The sequence below is a fragment of the Ursus americanus genome, chromosome 8 (genome assembly GCF_024610735.1).
Source record: "Ursus americanus isolate L20-20 chromosome 8, mUrsAme1.1.p, whole genome shotgun sequence".
Lineage (NCBI taxonomy): Eukaryota > Metazoa > Chordata > Mammalia > Carnivora > Ursidae > Ursus > Ursus americanus.
In genome coordinates, this window is record NC_142134.1 from 81,387,618 (window position 1) to 81,404,748 (window position 17,131).

A 17,131-nucleotide genomic window follows, 5' to 3' on the forward strand; every position below is an offset into this window, starting at 1 on the left:
CTGATTCGGGTTCCATGTACGCAGGGTGTGGGGGACATCGGCCGTGGGTCCTGCATATCCCCAGCTCCCCTTTCCCTGTTGGGTTCTGAGCTCTCCTGAACATCCCTCGGAGCCACCTAGAGGTGCAGGGAAGGCCTTGCTGCCTCCCAGTACGCCCGCATCACCGCTGCCCTGCAGGCAGGCGTGTGGGCCATGCGGCGCCTCCCGTGCTGTCCGGTTGCTCGACAGCAGGACGTGTCCCTGGAGGTCAGCTGCTGCCCGCCACAGCTTTGAGCCTAGTCCTGGACATGCCTTAGAATGCAGCCCGTAATTCTGGGGGCAGCCCCGCAGAGCTCCAGGAGGAGCCCGGGGCCTCTCTCCCCTAGATGCCCTCCCCTGGCCTCGAGGGAACAGGGGCTGGAGACTGAGACCCAGGAGCAAGGCCTCCTGATCAGATCCGTCAGGCCAGTGTAGTGAAGCCTCTAGAAAACCCCGAGAGGGCGCGTGGGAGAGCGTCCAGGCCGGTGACCGCGGAGGGGCAGGTGCGGGAGGGCGTGTGCCTAGAGAGCATCTCTCTCATCTGGCTGCTCTGAGCGACACCCTTTTATCCTGAACCAGTGACCCAGCGCACAACACGCTCGCCCGGGCTCCGCGAGCCGCTCCCGGAAACGGTCGAACCCGAGGAGGGGGCCGTGGGACCCCTGGATGCACAGGCAGACGGTCAGAGTGCAGGTGACTGGGGGGGAGGGTCTGAAGTGGGGGGGGTGGCCTTGCAGGACTGAGCCCTTGCCTGTGGGGTCTGACACCACCTCCAGGAGCATGTGGGGACTGAGTTAGATTTGGGGGACACTCAGTTGGTGTCAATTACTTGACGATGTCAGGGGGAAAACACATCAGAATCGGGTGTAGAATCGTACACTGACACCCCTAACATCACACCCTTGACCCCCAGCCCAGCCTACCACTCCTAGCCCTGACCACCAGCCCTCACCACCCCCAGCCCTGACCCATAGTCATGACCACCCACATCCCTGCCCACCCCCCAAGTCCTGACCACCCCCAGCTCTGATCCCCAGCCCTGACCTAGAGCCCTAACTACCCCCAGGCCTGACCCCCAGCCCTGCCCACCCCACATCCCTGCCCAGCCTCAGCCCTGCCCACTCATAGCCTCTAACCACCTGCAGCCTTCAGAGCCCCATGGCGTCTCCATCACTTCCACCTCCCCAGCCTCACACAAAGCTCACCTTGGACCCATCTACCCTGCAACCATGCACGAAAGGATCTTCACAAATGTAGCTTCCAGCATAGAGAGCATGGAAGGAACACTCCAGAACACACAGTGTCAGAAATCTACTTTAGGCCGTTCAAGGGGCCCTGCTGCAGAAGAGGGAGGGAGGTGGCCCTACCCACTCTTGGGGGGCAGAGGTGGCCTGCTGGGGGGCTGGGAAGGAAGTCCAGTGCTGTCTGGGGTGAATGGGGCTGCAGCCCCACCCCTGTGGCCCTCCCCGCCTGCGCCCCCCCCCCCGCCCCGCACCCCTGCCACCTGCCTCAGCTCACTGGGCCGCGGCCCCCAGCCTGTGCACAGGAGCTTACAAGTAGGGAGCTCCTTTGCTGTCCTGCCTCCTGCAGGACTCGCCATCTACCCCACATCTTGCGAGTTTTTAAAAGCTCTTTGTCATACGCCATTTTGAAATTTTATTAATTAGGCCACTTCTTCCTTTATGGTTAGTCTCATCAGAGAGGTCTTGGCGCCAAGGTCATATGTTCTTCCAAAATTTGTTCTAGAAGTTTTCCACTTTTAACATTTGCATCTTTAATCCATCCGAGATGAACCTTGTAGAAGGTTCTAAGACATCTGTCCCTGTCTCCTTGCCAGTCACAGACAACTACACATCACCGAACGTTGGGCACGTGGGTCTCCGCCACTATGGCTGTCAAATCCCAAGTCTGAGTGAGTTGGCCCGTTCTGGATCTTTCCCCACCAACACTGGTCTCTCCCCGAGGCAGGTCCACATGGCCCTGAGTGCTTTTTATCTATGAAAAAACAAAATTCAACTGAGTACGTTTGAATTGGCTTTACGTAATGGTTCATGAACCAGGCAGTGTCTTGTCTTAGAAAGGGGTCCAAGGAGATGCACAAAATGGAAGCCATTTGTAGGCAAAAGTGGGGACACAGGAAAGAATGTGTTGTGTCAGGCAAGACTACCCCAGGACATCAGCCTGGGGATGTCCTCTCCCCCCAGGACGTCCTTCCCCCAGGAACATCTCCCCTTCAGGAACATCCTCTCCACCGAGGGACATCCTCCTGAGAAACATCCTACCCCAAGGACATCTTACTCCCCCAGGGACATCCCCCCCCCAGGGATGTCCTACTCCCCCTGGGACATCCCCCCCAGGGACGAGCGTCACACCTTTGTCCAGGTGTCCCTCTCTGTTCTTTGCTATGATCAGAGTCCTCTCCAGTTCTACTTATTCATAAGTATTTCATAGCTTTGGTTGTTATGAAGGGAGTTTTCCTGTTTCTAACCAGTTAATAATATAGAAAAAAGGGATTTTATATATTAATTCTATGTATTTATCTCTTATTAATCTAGTAGGATTTGTTAAATCTTTCGTTTCCTGGTTTTATGATCACTTCGTTAGCAAAAACAGATAATTGTTGCCTCTCCTTTTCCAATATTTGCACCATGACCTTGTCCTTGGCTGATGCTGACCCATAGTGACAGTCCTGGGCGTGGCTGTTGCTGGCGGAGGTGGGGGTATCATCTGTGTCCCTTTCCCTGCAAATCCTGTCATGCTGGGAGCTTTTCAAGGGACTGTCTGCGCGATGCAATCCTATGGCGTCCCCCACGCTGACTTGGTGAACTTGGTAATTCTGCTGGAGGTTCTCTGACTGCGAAGGCCCTCACTTTTTCTTATGTTTGCTTATGTTATCTTCTGTCTTACGTTTGCTAGTTTTTTATTTAGAACTTTCACTTTATTTTCCTGTTTTGTATTTTTATTTAAAGAATCAGGTTGGTATTAAGGCTTTGGCTGGTTCAGACATGAGCTGGGATGTTTTCGTTTTTGAGGGCTGGGCATAGTTCGGAGAGCATCTTGGGAAGGCATCTGGACAATTCCTATCCTCTTGATCCTGCAATCCTGCACACAGGGATTTACTGCCTCAAAGTCCTTGCTAGTTACAACTACATCAGAAACAAATCTAATTAAAGAAATTCAGAGGATCTGCACAGACGTTCTTCCAAGGAAGACGTGGCCAACGTGGAAAGATGTTCAGCGTCACCAACGTCAGGGAAATGCCAATCAGAACCTCACCCCGGCAGCATGGCTGTCATCAACAAGGCCAGAGAGAGCCCGTTTTGGCGAGGACGCGGAGAAAGGGGACCCTGGTGCTCTGCTGGGCATGCAGACTGGTGTACCCACCACCACATGGATGAACGTGGAGGGCGCCACGCAGACACACAGCACCCACGGGATGCCCTGGAGGGGTCAGAACGCAGGGCACCGGGTGTCAAGGGCCGGGAGCGGAGAAGGCGGGGATGCTGCTCCGCGGAGACACAGGGTCAGTGGGGGGGGGGGCAGGGGGCACGCGCTGCGGGACGAACTTACTGCCCCTGAACTGGACCCTTAGCAACGGGTAAAGTGGTAGATTTATGTTATGTGTCTCTTACTACATTTAAAAAATTACGTGGAAATGCTTAGGACTTAAAACACCCAAACGATCTGTCAAAAGAACAAGGTGGAAAGACGTGTGATGTCAGATCTCAAGACCAACCGTAGTTCAGACAGTTACGTGTTGACACAAGAATAGAAATCATCACTATCGGACAGAATGAAGACTGTAGATGGAGACACATGCATTTGGGGGCAATTTATTGATTTTTAAAGCTTATTTTTTAGTCATCTCTCCAACCCAATGTGGGGCTTGAACTCACAACCCCGAGATCAAGAGTCACGCGGTCTGCTGACTGAGCGAGCTGCACGTCCCTGGGCAACTTATTTATTTATTTATTTTTAAAGATTTTATTTATTTAGTTGACAGAGAGAGACAGCCAGTGAGAGAGGGAACACAAGCAGGGGGAGTGGGAGAGGAAGAAGCAGGCTCACAGCGGAGGAGCCCGATGTGGGGCTCGATCCCATAACGCCAGGATCACTCCCTGAGCTGAAGGCAGACACTTAACGACTGAGCCACCCAGGCACCCCTGGGCAACTTATCTCTAAGGAAGATTCCAAAACCATTCGGAAGTGGAGGGCCAGGCTTGTCCGCCAACGGTGCTGTGACACCGGACCCCTCCTTCTCCCGGGAGCCACAGAGCATAGCATGGGGACTTTCCTGGTCAACTTTCGGGTCCCCTAGAGCTAACTGTCTTGTCTGGTTTGAAGAATGCTTGCTAGCGTGGACAAGCCCACACAGGGACATCCACCGCGCCACTGCTGAGAGCGCCTGGAAGGATCTGTCCATCGGCAGGGGAGCCGCTGTAGGGACGGCGCCCAGGAAGGCGTCTGTGACCCTAAACAGGGAGGCTCGGAGCTGCGCGGGGCACAGAGGCTGGGTGCGGAGACACGCGCACATGGCAGCCAGCTCCTCTCCCCGACCGTGTCATGCACGCACACCAGGGTAACCAGGATGGGCTCACGGGAGACCAGAAGGAGTCCCAGGGTCGCACGAGGGCCAGAAACCCCGGCACCAAGAGCTGTTTTCCAAGGAGAACAGTAACCTGACAACCATGGCGTGGCCAGCTCCCAAAGCACAGGGCGTCCCCCGTCCGTCCTGCTGGGTCGGCCAGCACTGCCTCCCGCCCTGGCCCACTTCCAGCCGTGGTCGGAACGTCCGCAGGACGAAAAATGAGGTGCGTGTGGCTGCCCAGGCCCACAGAGGCCAGCACATCCTGTGCTCTCGCCCCAATGAGTGGCCGTGCTCTGAGGGCCACCGAAGTCCCACAGCCCCCCTGGGGAGATGACCCCTGCATTTTCCGGGGTTCTCTCCCTCCCTCCTGCTCTGACGTGCATGCGTGGTTCACCATGAGGCCTCCGCACCCGCTCCCTCCTCTTCCCCTGCCCTGACCAGTGGTGGTGGGGTCACCACTGTGGATCCACACGAGACGGTGGGGGCCCCTGAAGACAGTGGCACGGAGCAGGGGGCTGATACCACCTTGGAGGAAAGCAGTGCTGCTGACGTAGTGCCCTACAAGGCAAAACCAAAGGGCAGCAGGTGCCCACTGCTCCCGGGGGGCGGAAATGCCGGTTGTGGGCCTGTGGATCTGCTCCAGTAAACAGTCCTCACGTGGGTCAGCGGCTGCGAATGGTGTCCCCTCTTGACTGAGCTGAAGCATCCCCCATTGTTCTCAAAGACGGCGATGTGCCGGGAACCCACACTCCCAGAGGGTAAGGTGGCTCTGGGACCGTTGGGGGATTGGGCCTGTTCTTTGGTCCACTTACACCTTCAGGAAGCAGGTAGGCGACCTGGGGGTGGGTGCGGGGTCCCACTGGGCCCACCCGAGGTGGACCGGGGCTGGGCCCGCGTGTGGTGTGAGTGTCCGGACCGGGAGTCCTGGCGATGGCAGCTAGCTCAGAGCCAGTCAGTGCGGGGACTGCTGATGGAGGCCGGGAAGCCCCCGCTGACCCCACGTCCCCGGCGGGAGAGCGCGGGCTCCCATCTCACCCAATTCCCGCCCCAGATGGGCTCTGCCGGGTCTCGTGCATCCCAAAGCACAGCCCTGGGCTCCAGCAGCCCCTCTGGCGCGGTTTCTCTCTGAAGTGCCAACCGTCCAGCCAAGAACCCATTTTCTTTGTTTGGGGGGGTCTCCCCACCCCCCATCGACTCCCCTGCTCCAGGCACACAGCAGGTGGTCAGCAGGACAGCGGTTAGAAGGAGGGAGGCAGGGCCTCCTTCTGGGCTCTCCTGGGGGACGCTGCTCCCCGGGGCTGTTGGGGTGGGGGGAGGACACACACAGGCGGCGGGACACTCTGGAACTTTCCAGGAGGCACAGCTACAAATAAGACCACCGTGCATATTCTCGTCCCGTTGCCTTGCACACGTGCCGGGGCCTCCCCCGAAGGGACCGTGGTCTGCGGGCCTCCAAGGGTCCCTGAGCCCCGAACGACTGTTACAGAAGGAAAACGCCCTTGGCTGTCTTCAGTGTGTTGGCATCTGCAGCGCCGGCTCGAACAGCGAGGTCTCGGCGAGCATCAGGACGGGCATCAAACACCCTGCCAGCCGTCCACGTCCCTCCCACCACGCACCCTCCACAAAAAAACACCAGTTTCCTTTAAGAGCATCCCCAACGCGGCAGTAAAACGTACTGACTTTATTAAATCTGGGCCCTTGGGCACACATCTTTTTAATATTCTGCGTGACGCACCCCTGCCCCGCCCCTCAGTGTGACGCCGTCTGGGGAGCAGCCCGGGCACCAGCGCTGCCGGCCGAAGGACAGCTGGACACATTCTTCACGCGGACACGCTCTTCACCTGAAGGGACTCGGGCGCCTGGCGGACAGCTGTCCCCGCGGGGAAACAGCTCGCATGGTCATGTGACCAGTGCCAAAATTCCAGCTGCGGGCGGAGATCAGAACAAAAGGGCCACGAGGCTGACAAGCTGCCCCGGGAATGGCTCCGCTGCCGAGGGGGCGCCGGGAGAGCGGCGAGAGCTCATTTCTGCGGGTGTGGGGCGCGCGTCAGCACAGAAGACAGGCCGCCCCACACACCCAGCGCCCCGTGTTACAGAAGCGCAGGAGGACCCCCCAGGTGCCAGACGGACGGACGGCCGACGCACACGGCTCTGGGAGCGCCGCCGGCTGAGTCCACGCTGCGGCCGGCCTGCACGGCCGGGGCCCCGGTAGGGGTGTCCCCAGCCACCCGCCATGTCAGTAAAAGATCCCTTTCTTTTCCAAACACCTATCCGTGCGGCGCCGGATCTCCCGCTGACATCGCACGTCCCGCTGCAGCCGGTCGTGGCAGCCCACTGCCTTCTCTCCAGCCAGAGATCTGAGCGCATGTAACACAATCCCCTCTTCTCATGAAATCCTTTTGTTTGGGAGAACGTAGTTTTCATGCAACTGTTGTTCATGTCAACAAGTAATGGGTTTATTGGTATTTTGAAATGAGTAATTTTCAAGTCTTGGGTTCCTATCAGCAGTTAGGACCCACAGGAACACAAGTGTGACATCTTCAGTCACTCCTGGAGCGTGGAGGGCCCTGCGAGCGCCAAGGCCAGAGCCCCAGGGCGCTGATCAGCGTGCGCAGCGTCCTCAGCTCTGTGGGTGAGGCCCCACTGCTCTGGCCGGCTTGTGGCACCTTCCACTGCCCCTTGCAGGGTCTGAGCTTCTCTGTCTCCTGACGTTTTTCCCGCTCTGACCCTGACAGACGGCACACCAAGATGGCATGCTCGCGTCTTGTTCTGCATTTCCCGGGGCCACATGAGGCCCGGCGGGTCTCCTTCCATCTTTTGTCCTCAGACCCTTCGCCTCATTCCTTTTTCATTTGAACTTAAAAATACTTTCCTCAAGGGCGCCTGGGTGGCTCAGTCAGTTAAGCATCTGACTCTTGATCTCAGCTCAGGTCATGATCTTAGGGACGTGAGTTCCAGCCCCGAGTCGGGCTCTGTGCTGGGTGCGGGGCCCACTTAAAAAAAAAAAAAAAGTACTTTCATCCATTTCAAAACAAAAACCCACAATGTTATTGACAATATTGTTGGAATCACATTAATAAAATGATGACACTTTACTCTGGAGCTTTTAGGAGTGTGCGATTTCTCCACACACTCAGTTTCAGATTTTACAATAAAACCACATAGTTTCCTTCATGTCGATCCTGGACCTTCCTGGTTAAACTTGTTCATAGATTCCCTGCAGTTCTCAATCATGACTGTGAACGGAATATTCCATTCTCATAATCCACAGGGTCAAGGTGGTTTAAAGAGCTCTTGACCTTTTGTATATCTGCTTTCCGGGAATATAAAAATATCATCTGAAAATAAAGGTAATTTTCCTTTCTTTTATTCGGCTTACTTTGTCTGTCTGAATGCATTAGCTAAAAATGCCGTTAAACAATAAAGGTGAAAGCAAGCACATTCGTCTGGTTCCCGATTTCAGTTTTTGGTATTAACAGGTTGTCTTGATGGATCTTACCAAAGAGCTTAGCGTTTACTGATGTAGCCACCTTCCCCCCTTAACGGACCGGTAACTACAGAAGAAATCAGAAACTCGCTACGGACACGCTGTGCACGAAGGGTACGACGCAGGCAGCCCTGCGGCTGACCTCCGCCTGACCTCACCAGTTCCGCTCCAGCCCGATGGAGCGCGTGGCAGCACCGATTCGGTGAGATGTGGAGAGAGCGAGCACTGACCCCACACTCAGAAACAGCTGGGAAAATAATAGTGCAAATGGCCTCTAAGTACAAATGCAAAAATGCTACATAATATACTGCAACTATGGAAACACTGGGGTGCCACGGCCACGGCTCCAGGAACACCAGGACAGTCAAGGCGAGGAGCTCCCGTGTCACTTAGAGCCGCAGTCTGTCACCACCTCGGTGACGCTCGGGCACGGCCGCTCTGACGGGGCTGCATGCAGCAGCCTCAGGCCCAGCCCAGCGTCTGTCAAACAACCGAGTTCTCACCGGGGCATCTTGTCTCAGAGGCAGCTGGGTTCCTGTGCCTGAAGCCAGCCCCCAGCTCGGGGCTTCAGCACACGATGCCGAGGTCTCCTCTGCAGGGGGCTCGTTCCGTGCGTGCCCCCCAGCACAGGTTCAGGGGCGTCGTGTCGCCAGCTGACACTGGCCTTGCTGGGAACACTGCCTGGCTCAGCAGAAATTGGCGAGTTCACACTTCAGCAGAACCGCCTGCTGTGCATTCACCGGACTGCCCTCCATCCCAAAGTGGCGTCGCTGGAGTCCACGGCATGTGCCTGGGGAGGTCCCCGAGGGGGCTGAGCCGGGGCTGTCCTGCCCCTCTGGGCTCCACGGCCGCCCAGCCTCTCGCCCACCGCAGCAGCAGGCCCGGGGCTGGCCTCAGCCCCACCTGGGCGAGCACGGGCGGTTGACTTCGAGGACCGCTGGCGCATCAGAGGAGCTGGTCAGTCTCACCGGGATGACCGTGACAGCCTCCCAGCAGGATGTCTGCCTTCACCCCACCCGCCACAGGTCTGCTCAGGAGCAGCCAGAAGGAGGTCTTCTAGATCGTAAGTCACACCACGTCACCTGCCATGTCACCTCAGAACCCTGCTGCATGGGCAGCAAAATGCTGGTCCCAGGCAGGGAGCCCTTCGTCCCTTGCAGCCAGGGACCAAAATCCAAGTGGCCAACAAGATTTAGGAAGAATTCAGCAGAGAAGTATCTGGAAAGGTCTTCCTCCTGGTGACAGGGCAAAGGCAGGGAGGTGAGCTCTACCTCAGAGCCCGTCCCTGCGCCGCGGGTCCCGATCCAGAGCGCCACAGCCACCGCAGCACCAACAGCTTCCCGTGCCCCTGTGGGCCAGCCGTGGGGCTGCTCCTGCGGGCTGCTCCTGCGCGGCCTCCCCTTGTGCAGCACGGACCACAGCCTGCTATCACGTCATTTCCCTCTGTGCTTGTTTGCCTCCCCGACTGGAGCATGAGTGCGCCAGGCCAGATCTCCGTCTCCTCAGTGCCACGTCCCCGGGCCTAGAAGACCGAACAGGATGACGCATGTGGGCCGCCGTCCTTGCTTTGTTAGCGTTCTTGCAGGGAGGCAGTCGGAAGATCTGGGGCTCCAAGGAGAGGGCCGTGGACTCTCAGGGGTTCTCCCGGTGTCAGAGGCTAGCTCGGAAAGACACTGCAGACGCCGCTGCGGGACCAGACAGCCGTCTCCCCTTCCGGAGAGTTTCTGTTACGGGCGCAAAGCTGCCACTAGCCCGTTTCCGTTCGCTTCTGTTTGGGGAACAGACCAACCCGGTGCATTCCCTCTGAGCTGAGAAAGTGAACTCTGCTTCCAGGGAGTCATGAAAAATTACACATTTACTATCAAAAGCCATTTCAAGTATCATTGATGGTGACGACATTGGAGAACAGATTCTAGGGGTTCCGACCGGGGAATCGCCCCAGAGGAGCCCGGCGTCCCCGGCCTGCGTCCGAGGAGGGGCTTCCGTGCTGGGAGGGCCGCCCGCCGCCTACACGTTGGACTTGGCGATCATCTTCTCGAGCAGGCCCATCATGCGCTCCTGCAGCTGGAGGCTCTGCACCTGCAGCAGGTTCTGCTGGTCCAGCACGCGGCGCACCTCCCGGCACGTCTCCTCCATGGCGCGGCTCAGCTTGCGCTGCTCCTCCAGCATGGCCTCCAGCAGCCGCAGCTTCTTCTTCTGCAGGTGGCAGCTCTGCCCCTTGCGCCTCTTCCCGGGCCGCTCGTCCGACCTGGAAGGACAGTGCCGGCGTGTGGACGGCGGGCCGCGGAGCCAGGGCTCCGCCCGCCTGACTCTCCCAACCACCTCGGTGGACAAGTGGGAACGGGAGGCCCCGGGCAGCCGGTGAGGAGCGGCTGCCGCCCTCCCGCCGTGATGGCGAGGGGGCCGCGGGGGCCGCAGGCAACGCCGCCCTGCGGGTCTCGAGGCAAGCCGCTGACCTGGCTCACAGGGCCGTGGGGGGGGGTACACCTTGCCACAAGAGTGCCCCCGAATCCACTGAGCGGGGTGGGTGGGGGCTCAGGGGCAGTGGCCACACCGGGGCAGAGACCAGGGGGGCTGGGTGGGAGGGGTGCTGTGGCTTCTTCCCCGGGACCGGAACCTCTGGTGGGTCCAGGGAGGCAAAGGCAGCCTGCGCCGCGGCCATGCCCTGTGTTCCCTGCCGCGGGGCGGGGAGCATCCCTGGTCTAACTGGTCACACTGCACCAGTCCTGCCAAGGCCTTGCCAGTCCCCTCGTCTGGGCCCTGTGCTTCACAGCAGAACGGCGCCCCAGCCAACCTCAGGGGCAGGAGAGTGGCTCCCATGTCCCAGCCCTGGTGCCGTGCCTGGGGCAGCAGTGAGTCTGGGAACCGGGTCAATCCACGGAAACACCTGGCCATAAACCTCAGGTTTCCAGCTGATTCCGTCTGGCCGTCACAAAGGCATTCTTGTCTGGGGTCTTTGCTGAGAAATCCCCTCCAGGGAAGGGGCGCTGGACAAACTGAACAGCAGCCCCTGATTTCAGACTCCCCCAGACCCTCCTCATCTCTCCCCTGTCTGACAGACCTGAAGGCCAGAGCCGAGGGAGAGGCAGGGCCGCACTCTAACCTGCTCTCTGCCTTCTCTGCCCAACCGGCCGACTCCTATTCACCTTTGAAAGCCAACCCCCAGTATCCCTCCTCTGGCTCCCCGGGCCTCCACACCACGGGCTGTGCCTCCTGTGTGCCTGTCTGTGGGCATCCTGAGGGCAGGTTCACGCAGCCCATGCTGGCCTGGCAGGATGTCTGGGAAGGACAGCAGAGGGGACAGGCACACCCACTGCCACCCGCCGAGGAGCACACTCCTAGCCAGCCTAGCCAGGGCAAGGAGGAGGAGGACCCCAGGGCAGGGTCTGCTTGGGGGTGATGGGGAGCCCAGGAGCCAGAAACTGGGGGTGGGGGGGGTGGGGCACTTTGTCTTCCTCCATGTGCCAGGCCCCACCCTTCTCTCTTGTGACACTCCCAGCCATCCTCAGACAAAGTGCTGATTTATCCCCATTTTACAGAGAGAGACTGAGGCCTAGAGAGGTCAAGGGCTTTCCACACAGCTAGAAAGTGATGGAGCCGGGAGATGAACCCAGACTATGGACATGACGGCCTGCACTTCAATACCTCCTGCCTCCCCATCTAAGGCCTCCCTGTTTGAGGCCAGCCTGTCTGAGGCCTCCCTGCATGAGGCCTCCCTGTCTGAGGCCTCCCTGCATGAGGCCAGCCTGTCTAAGGCCTCCCTGCATGAGGCCTCCCTGTCTAAGGCCTCCCTGTCTGAGGCCTCCCTGTCTAAGGCCTCCCCGTCTGAGGCCTCCCTGTATGAGGCCTCCCTGTCTTAGGCCAGCCTGCCTGAGGCCTTCCTGCATGAGGCCTCCCTGTCTAAGGCCTCCCCGTCTGAGGCCAGCCTGTCTAAGGCCTCCCCATCTGAGGCCTCCCTGTTTGAGGCCAGCCTGTCTGAGGCCTCCCTGCATGAGGCCTCCCTGTCTAAGGCCTCCCTGTCTGAGGCCTCCTTGTCTAAGGCCTCCCCGTCTGAGGCCAGCCTGTCTAAGGCCTCCCCGTCTGAGGCCTCCCTGTATGAGGCATCCCTGTCTTAGGCCAGCCTGCCTGAGGCCTTCCTGCATGAGGCCTCCCTGTCTAAGGCCTCCCTGTCTGAGGCCAGCCTGTCTAAGGCCTCCCCGTCTGAGGCCTCCCTGTTTGAGGCCAGCCTGTCTGAGGCCTCCCTGCATGAGGCCTCCCCGTCTGAGGCCTCCCCGTCTGAGGCCTCCCCATCCTAGGCCTCCCTGTACGAGGCCTCCCCATCTAAGCCTCCCTGCTTGAGGCCAGCCTGTCTAAGGCCTCCCTGTCTAAGGCCTCCCTGTCTGAGGCCAGCCTGTCTAAGGCCTCCCCGTCTGATGCCTCCCCGTCTGAGGCCTCCCTGTTTGAGGCTAGCCTGGTCTGAGGCCTCCCCGCCTGAGGCCTCCCTGTCCCTGGAGGCCCTCGCGTACCACCTAGGCCTTTGCAGCCAGCCAGGGAGCCGAGAGCCGCCGCCCCTCACCGCTCCCAGCCCCTTCTCTGGCCGCCGGGCTCCTGGCCCCTGCTGGAGGTGGAGGCAGGGAAGGAAGACACACACTACCTGAACTTAAGGGACAGTAAGCTGGAGGAGCTGTCGGAGCGATCGTCCTGGAAGCGGCCTTCGTAGGAGCACTGGTTATACGGTAAGTACAGAGGGGTGGACTTAGCAGACGGCGACAGGGACGCCTCGGTCTGGGACGTGGAGGGCCCCGGCTGCTGGCCGTCCGGCAGTTTGCCATCACAGGACTCGGGGACCTTGGCCAGAATCCTATCAATGGCTAGGTAATAGGGCCAGTCGGGCGGGACGGACTCGCTATCTGTCATGCATTTTAATTTCCTGAAACGAGAGACACAAGAGCCAAGGGTGAGAAATGGAGCTGCTCCCGGCCCTTCCTGTCTGGCCCTAGGCTGAGGGGTGCTCAGGGGCGCGGGGGCCCCAGGGAACCACTCTTGGCCGGACAGCCTCCCCAGAAACACTGGCCAGGCTCCAGGGCCAAGGTGACAGGAGGCATGGAAAGAAGTCAGGCTGGGGACCTGCCCCGCGGTGGCCACTAGAAGCACACGCCCCAAATATGAATAAGGTCGTCTGTGAGTGCTGGGGCCCTGGGCTGTGTTGTACTGTTTCTGTCCTTGCTGGTCTGTAGTCTCTAAACTCCCTACAAGGAACAAATATTGCTTTTAAGTAAGTAAACCAGCAATAATAAAATATATCAGGCGAACACAGGAATGAAATATTACTCTAAGCATCATATAATGCAAACAGAAGATACCACAATACAGGAAATCTGCTTTTCTAAAGAGAACGTCTTAGAGACGAGAACGACAGGAGTTAAGAGTGCAGGCTTCAGCATCCAACAGATCTGAGCTGTGTCTCATCTCCACCACTTTGCTGTGTGACCTTGGAAAGGTTCATTAACCTCTCTGAGCTTCCATTTTCACATCAGTAAAATGGGGATGAGCAAAGGAAACTCCTCACAAGCTCTAGGGAGAATTTAATAAGACAATACCCAGTTCCTGGCAAACAGCAAACCGACTGGATAACATTCTTGGATGAAGGTACCAGGAGGCAGCAGGGCTGGACCTGACATTCCCCATCCCTACTTAGACTCCGGGGCCAAGGGTGTGCACAGCATAGCTCTGCCCACCTTGGGCCAGAACCCGGCCCAGCCCTGTGTCCTGCCCTTCCCTGCAGACAGGCCTTGTAGGTCCCTGGGCCGTGGCCGAATTCTGGGAGCTCAGCGATAGGAGACAAGGCTACAGGAGAGCTGGGCAGCCCTGGCCAGGCCAGGAAGGAGGCCACAACTGGGGGGGCTGCTGTCTGCTCCATCAGACTCAGCCTTAGTCTGTGGCCCCCATATTCCTGCCCCACGCTCCCCCCAAGTAGGGAGGCCCACAAGCTACAGAGACCCCTATGGCCGGATGGCTCCTCCCTCCTGATGTGGGCTTCCTGCCAGTGTGGGTCCCTGGTCACACTGGTCACTGGAAATACTAAGCTGACCATCTGAACGAGGTGCCTTCAGTAAACGGGACTGCCTGGATGGCAAGGGGGTCTGTGGCTCAGGGCAGCAAGCCGAGGCCAGGCACGGAGGGGGCAGCCTTAGGAACAGCATCCGCCAAGCAGAATGTCCTCAGTAGAAAGCCAGGGACAGGCCACAGAGGGAGAGGCATGGCTGCTCTGTCTCCCGAGCCTGGGACCATCCATCACCCTGGAGGCCTGCACAGATTCCAGGTGCAGGAAGTGGAGGACTGTGCCTGGGCCCACACCCAGCCTCTGCCTAGGCTCCCCTCCAGCCACTCCGGAGGCGCCCCCGCCCCCCACCCCATGCTCATTCTGACTACTCAAGCCAGGCTACTCCTTGGAGAAATGAGGGAAGGCCTGCCTCCCGCACAGGAGGCCCCTGAAGCATATTCCAAGAGACCATGCTCCATGGAACCCAGCTACCCCCTCAGCCTTCCTTAGCCTGACAACCTTAATATATAAAGAGCTATAGTGAAAAAATAAAAAAAAACTTTGCTGGGAGAGGCTTTCTGGGTGTGGGTAGGAGGAAACAGATAAAGAACTAGTCAAGCAATGAAAGCATCCGCCTGTTAAAGGCTGCGTGGCCTTAGGCAAGTCCGTCCTCTGCTCTAGGCCTCAGTTTCCCCCTCAGGGAAGGGGAAACTGAAGTGTTATATATGTGTGCAGCCCTTAGCTCCAGCAGCAAACTGCAGCATCTGGAGTGGAGCCCTGCCAGAGGGCCCGGCCCCTGCTTGGCTGCACCCTCCTCTCCTATGGCCTCCTTGGCCCACATCCCCCACCTCCAGGAATGGAACAGAATGCCTCCCCTGGGACTCTCAAGAAGGCTCTCAGGATAAATAATGGATAACCCAGCCAGACACCAATCAGAGCCCGTGAATTACTGAGTCAGATGGGCAGCCCCCTCACCAGGCACAGAGGGGCGTGGGACCGGGGACCCACACACATCTGCGGACAACTCAGGCTTCACATCATGAGCTGGTGGCTGGAATTGAACACTTTATGTTATGACTGAGGCTTTCAGGCCCTTAGTGGCTGCCTCATCTCTGGCCCCTGGGCCTGCCTGGGAGCAGGGGCTGCAGGAGGAGATGGGCCTTCGGGCAGGTCCAGCCCTGGAACTACTCTTCCAAGAGTCAGGAAAAGTTAACAACTGAAAACAGCAGACTGGATGCCAGGGGCCCTGGAGCCTCTGCTCATCTCCAGGTCCCAGACGGGCTGGGAGCTGCAGGCCGGGAGGGGCAGGGGTAGGGCCCCTGCCTCCTGTTGGTAGGGCGGGTCCTGTCAAGGTGCCCAGGGCAAGCCTGCAGGCCCTGTCTACACCCAGCCCTGACTTGCACCTCTGCCCCCTGCTCACAGCAGCCACTAGGAACAGCAGGACGCGGCCGGGCACCTGCACGTGCTCCAGGGACAGCGCCCCTCTCGGGGACATTGACAGGCCCACCCCTGCCAGTATGCCCTATGCCCCCCTCCACTCTCACTGCTGCTGTTCCCCCCATGGCCCCCAGCTCCAGGTCGACCTTCCCCCCAGCGAGACTCTAGCCTGACCACGACCCTGGCCCTACCAGTGACCTTTGCCCTGCCCGTGACCCTTGCCATGCCCATGACCCAGTCTACACCTGTGACCTTGGCTGCACCCAGGACCTTCTGCACACAGTGGCCGTCAGGAGACAGGCCTGGCTCCCATACACCTTGAGGTGCTGGGCCTGTGGGGCCATAGCGGGCTCCTCACCCCGCCGGGTGCCAGAGCTCCCCTGCCTGGGAACCCTGTCTGCGGCCCTGACCGAGCAGCTCCTGTCAGGCTGCCAGGGCAGGGTGGCCACAGCGGGGTAGGGTGGAGGCAGATATGGGGCCAGGCCTGGGTCCCCACTGCTTCTTTCTACAAACAGGTCCCCTCCCATGAGTGGGGGCCTCCTGGGTACTCCAACATTAGCCCGACTACACACCCCGCTCCCTGACCATGGCCTACGGGTCTGCGCTCACAGTTGGGCTCGGTGGCTGCTGGAAATGACGGAGCGTCAGCACCAGGCGGGACTTGCAGGCCTGGGAGCTGAGCCTCCTTCTCACCCCTGGCCTCAGTTTCCCTGCATAGCCGAGGCACGCCTGGGCAACCGGCCATGCTCCGGCCGGCGGGAGGGTGTGTGGACGCCGAGTGGGAGCCGCCTGAAGGTGGCAGCCATGGCAGGGGCCTGGGGGAGGGTACCGCTCGCCCAGGCCTGCTCGCTGGGCCTCAGCTTCCCCACCGTCCTGAGGGCAGCCGGCACAAAGTGTGCCGGCCCCACCTCGCGGCTGGGCTCTGCCCACACAAGGCCTTCCTGACTCAGCTCCGCGGGGCCGCGGCAGCCCCAGCAGCCTGGGCGCTGACCTGGGGCGCGGGGTGCGGGTGCGCGGGGACGCGCGGCACGCGGAGCCCACCTGTACTGGAAGGTCATGTTGGTGATTTTGATCTTGATCTCCTCGCCCAGCCGGCGCTCCCCCGTCATCTCCAGCAGCTTGCTGGCCATCTTCTCGTACACCTTGGCGTTGCGCTTGGTCTGCTTCAGCTCGTCGAAGAACTCCTCCCAGACGAGCATGAGGCCGCGCATCTCCGCGTCCGTCCAGTTGCGGGCGCGCCGGTGCTTCTCCGTCTGGGGGGACACGAGGTAGCCGGGCACCTCGGCCGCTGCCATGCTGGAGGCACCTGCGGGGTTAAAAGAGCGCACTCAGGCGGGCCTGCGGCCTGCGCACCAGGGCGAGAGCCCCACTCCTGGAAGGCAGCTCCACGCTCAAAATGGGGCCTACATCTGACAGGCAGGAATTTAGTTAAAAGCTTTTAAACGGGAAACGTCATTTTGATGTCACGTTTCCATAGCAACAGAGCAACTGCATAAGCTACAACAACAGAAACCTTTTAACTGAAAGCACAGGAATCAGGGCTGCCCTGACGGGCCATCAATATTGCAGCGAGCGGGCC

General features: G+C 59.3%; 1 protein-coding gene across 1 annotated transcript; it reads right to left on the reverse strand.

Moving 5' to 3' along the window:
• Positions 1–6,272: 6,272 nt before the first annotated feature.
• MSANTD1 (Myb/SANT DNA binding domain containing 1) lies at positions 6,273–16,873 on the reverse strand. The gene is made up of 3 exons (XM_045770868.2): positions 16,594–16,873; positions 12,727–13,002; positions 6,273–10,341 (listed from the first exon to the last, which is right to left on the reverse strand). Exons 1-3 carry the CDS (start codon positions 16,845–16,847, stop codon positions 10,101–10,103), a joined length of 771 nt encoding a protein of 256 aa, XP_045626824.1. The 5' UTR covers positions 16,848–16,873; the 3' UTR covers positions 6,273–10,100.
• Between the last annotated feature and the right edge of the window lie 258 nt (positions 16,874–17,131).

Coding starts and splice junctions, on each gene's coding strand:
- MSANTD1 (XM_045770868.2), bottom strand. CDS start 16,847: ATGGCAGCGGCCGAGGTGCCCGGCTACCTCGTGTCCCCCCAGACGGAG. Junction 13,003..16,593: donor AACATGACCTTCCAGTACAG/GTGGGCTCCGCG, acceptor CTCTCGTTTCAG/GAAATTAAAATGCATGACAG. Junction 10,342..12,726: donor TTACTGTCCCTTAAGTTCAG/GTAGTGTGTGTC, acceptor CTGTCCTTCCAG/GTCGGACGAGCGGCCCGGGA.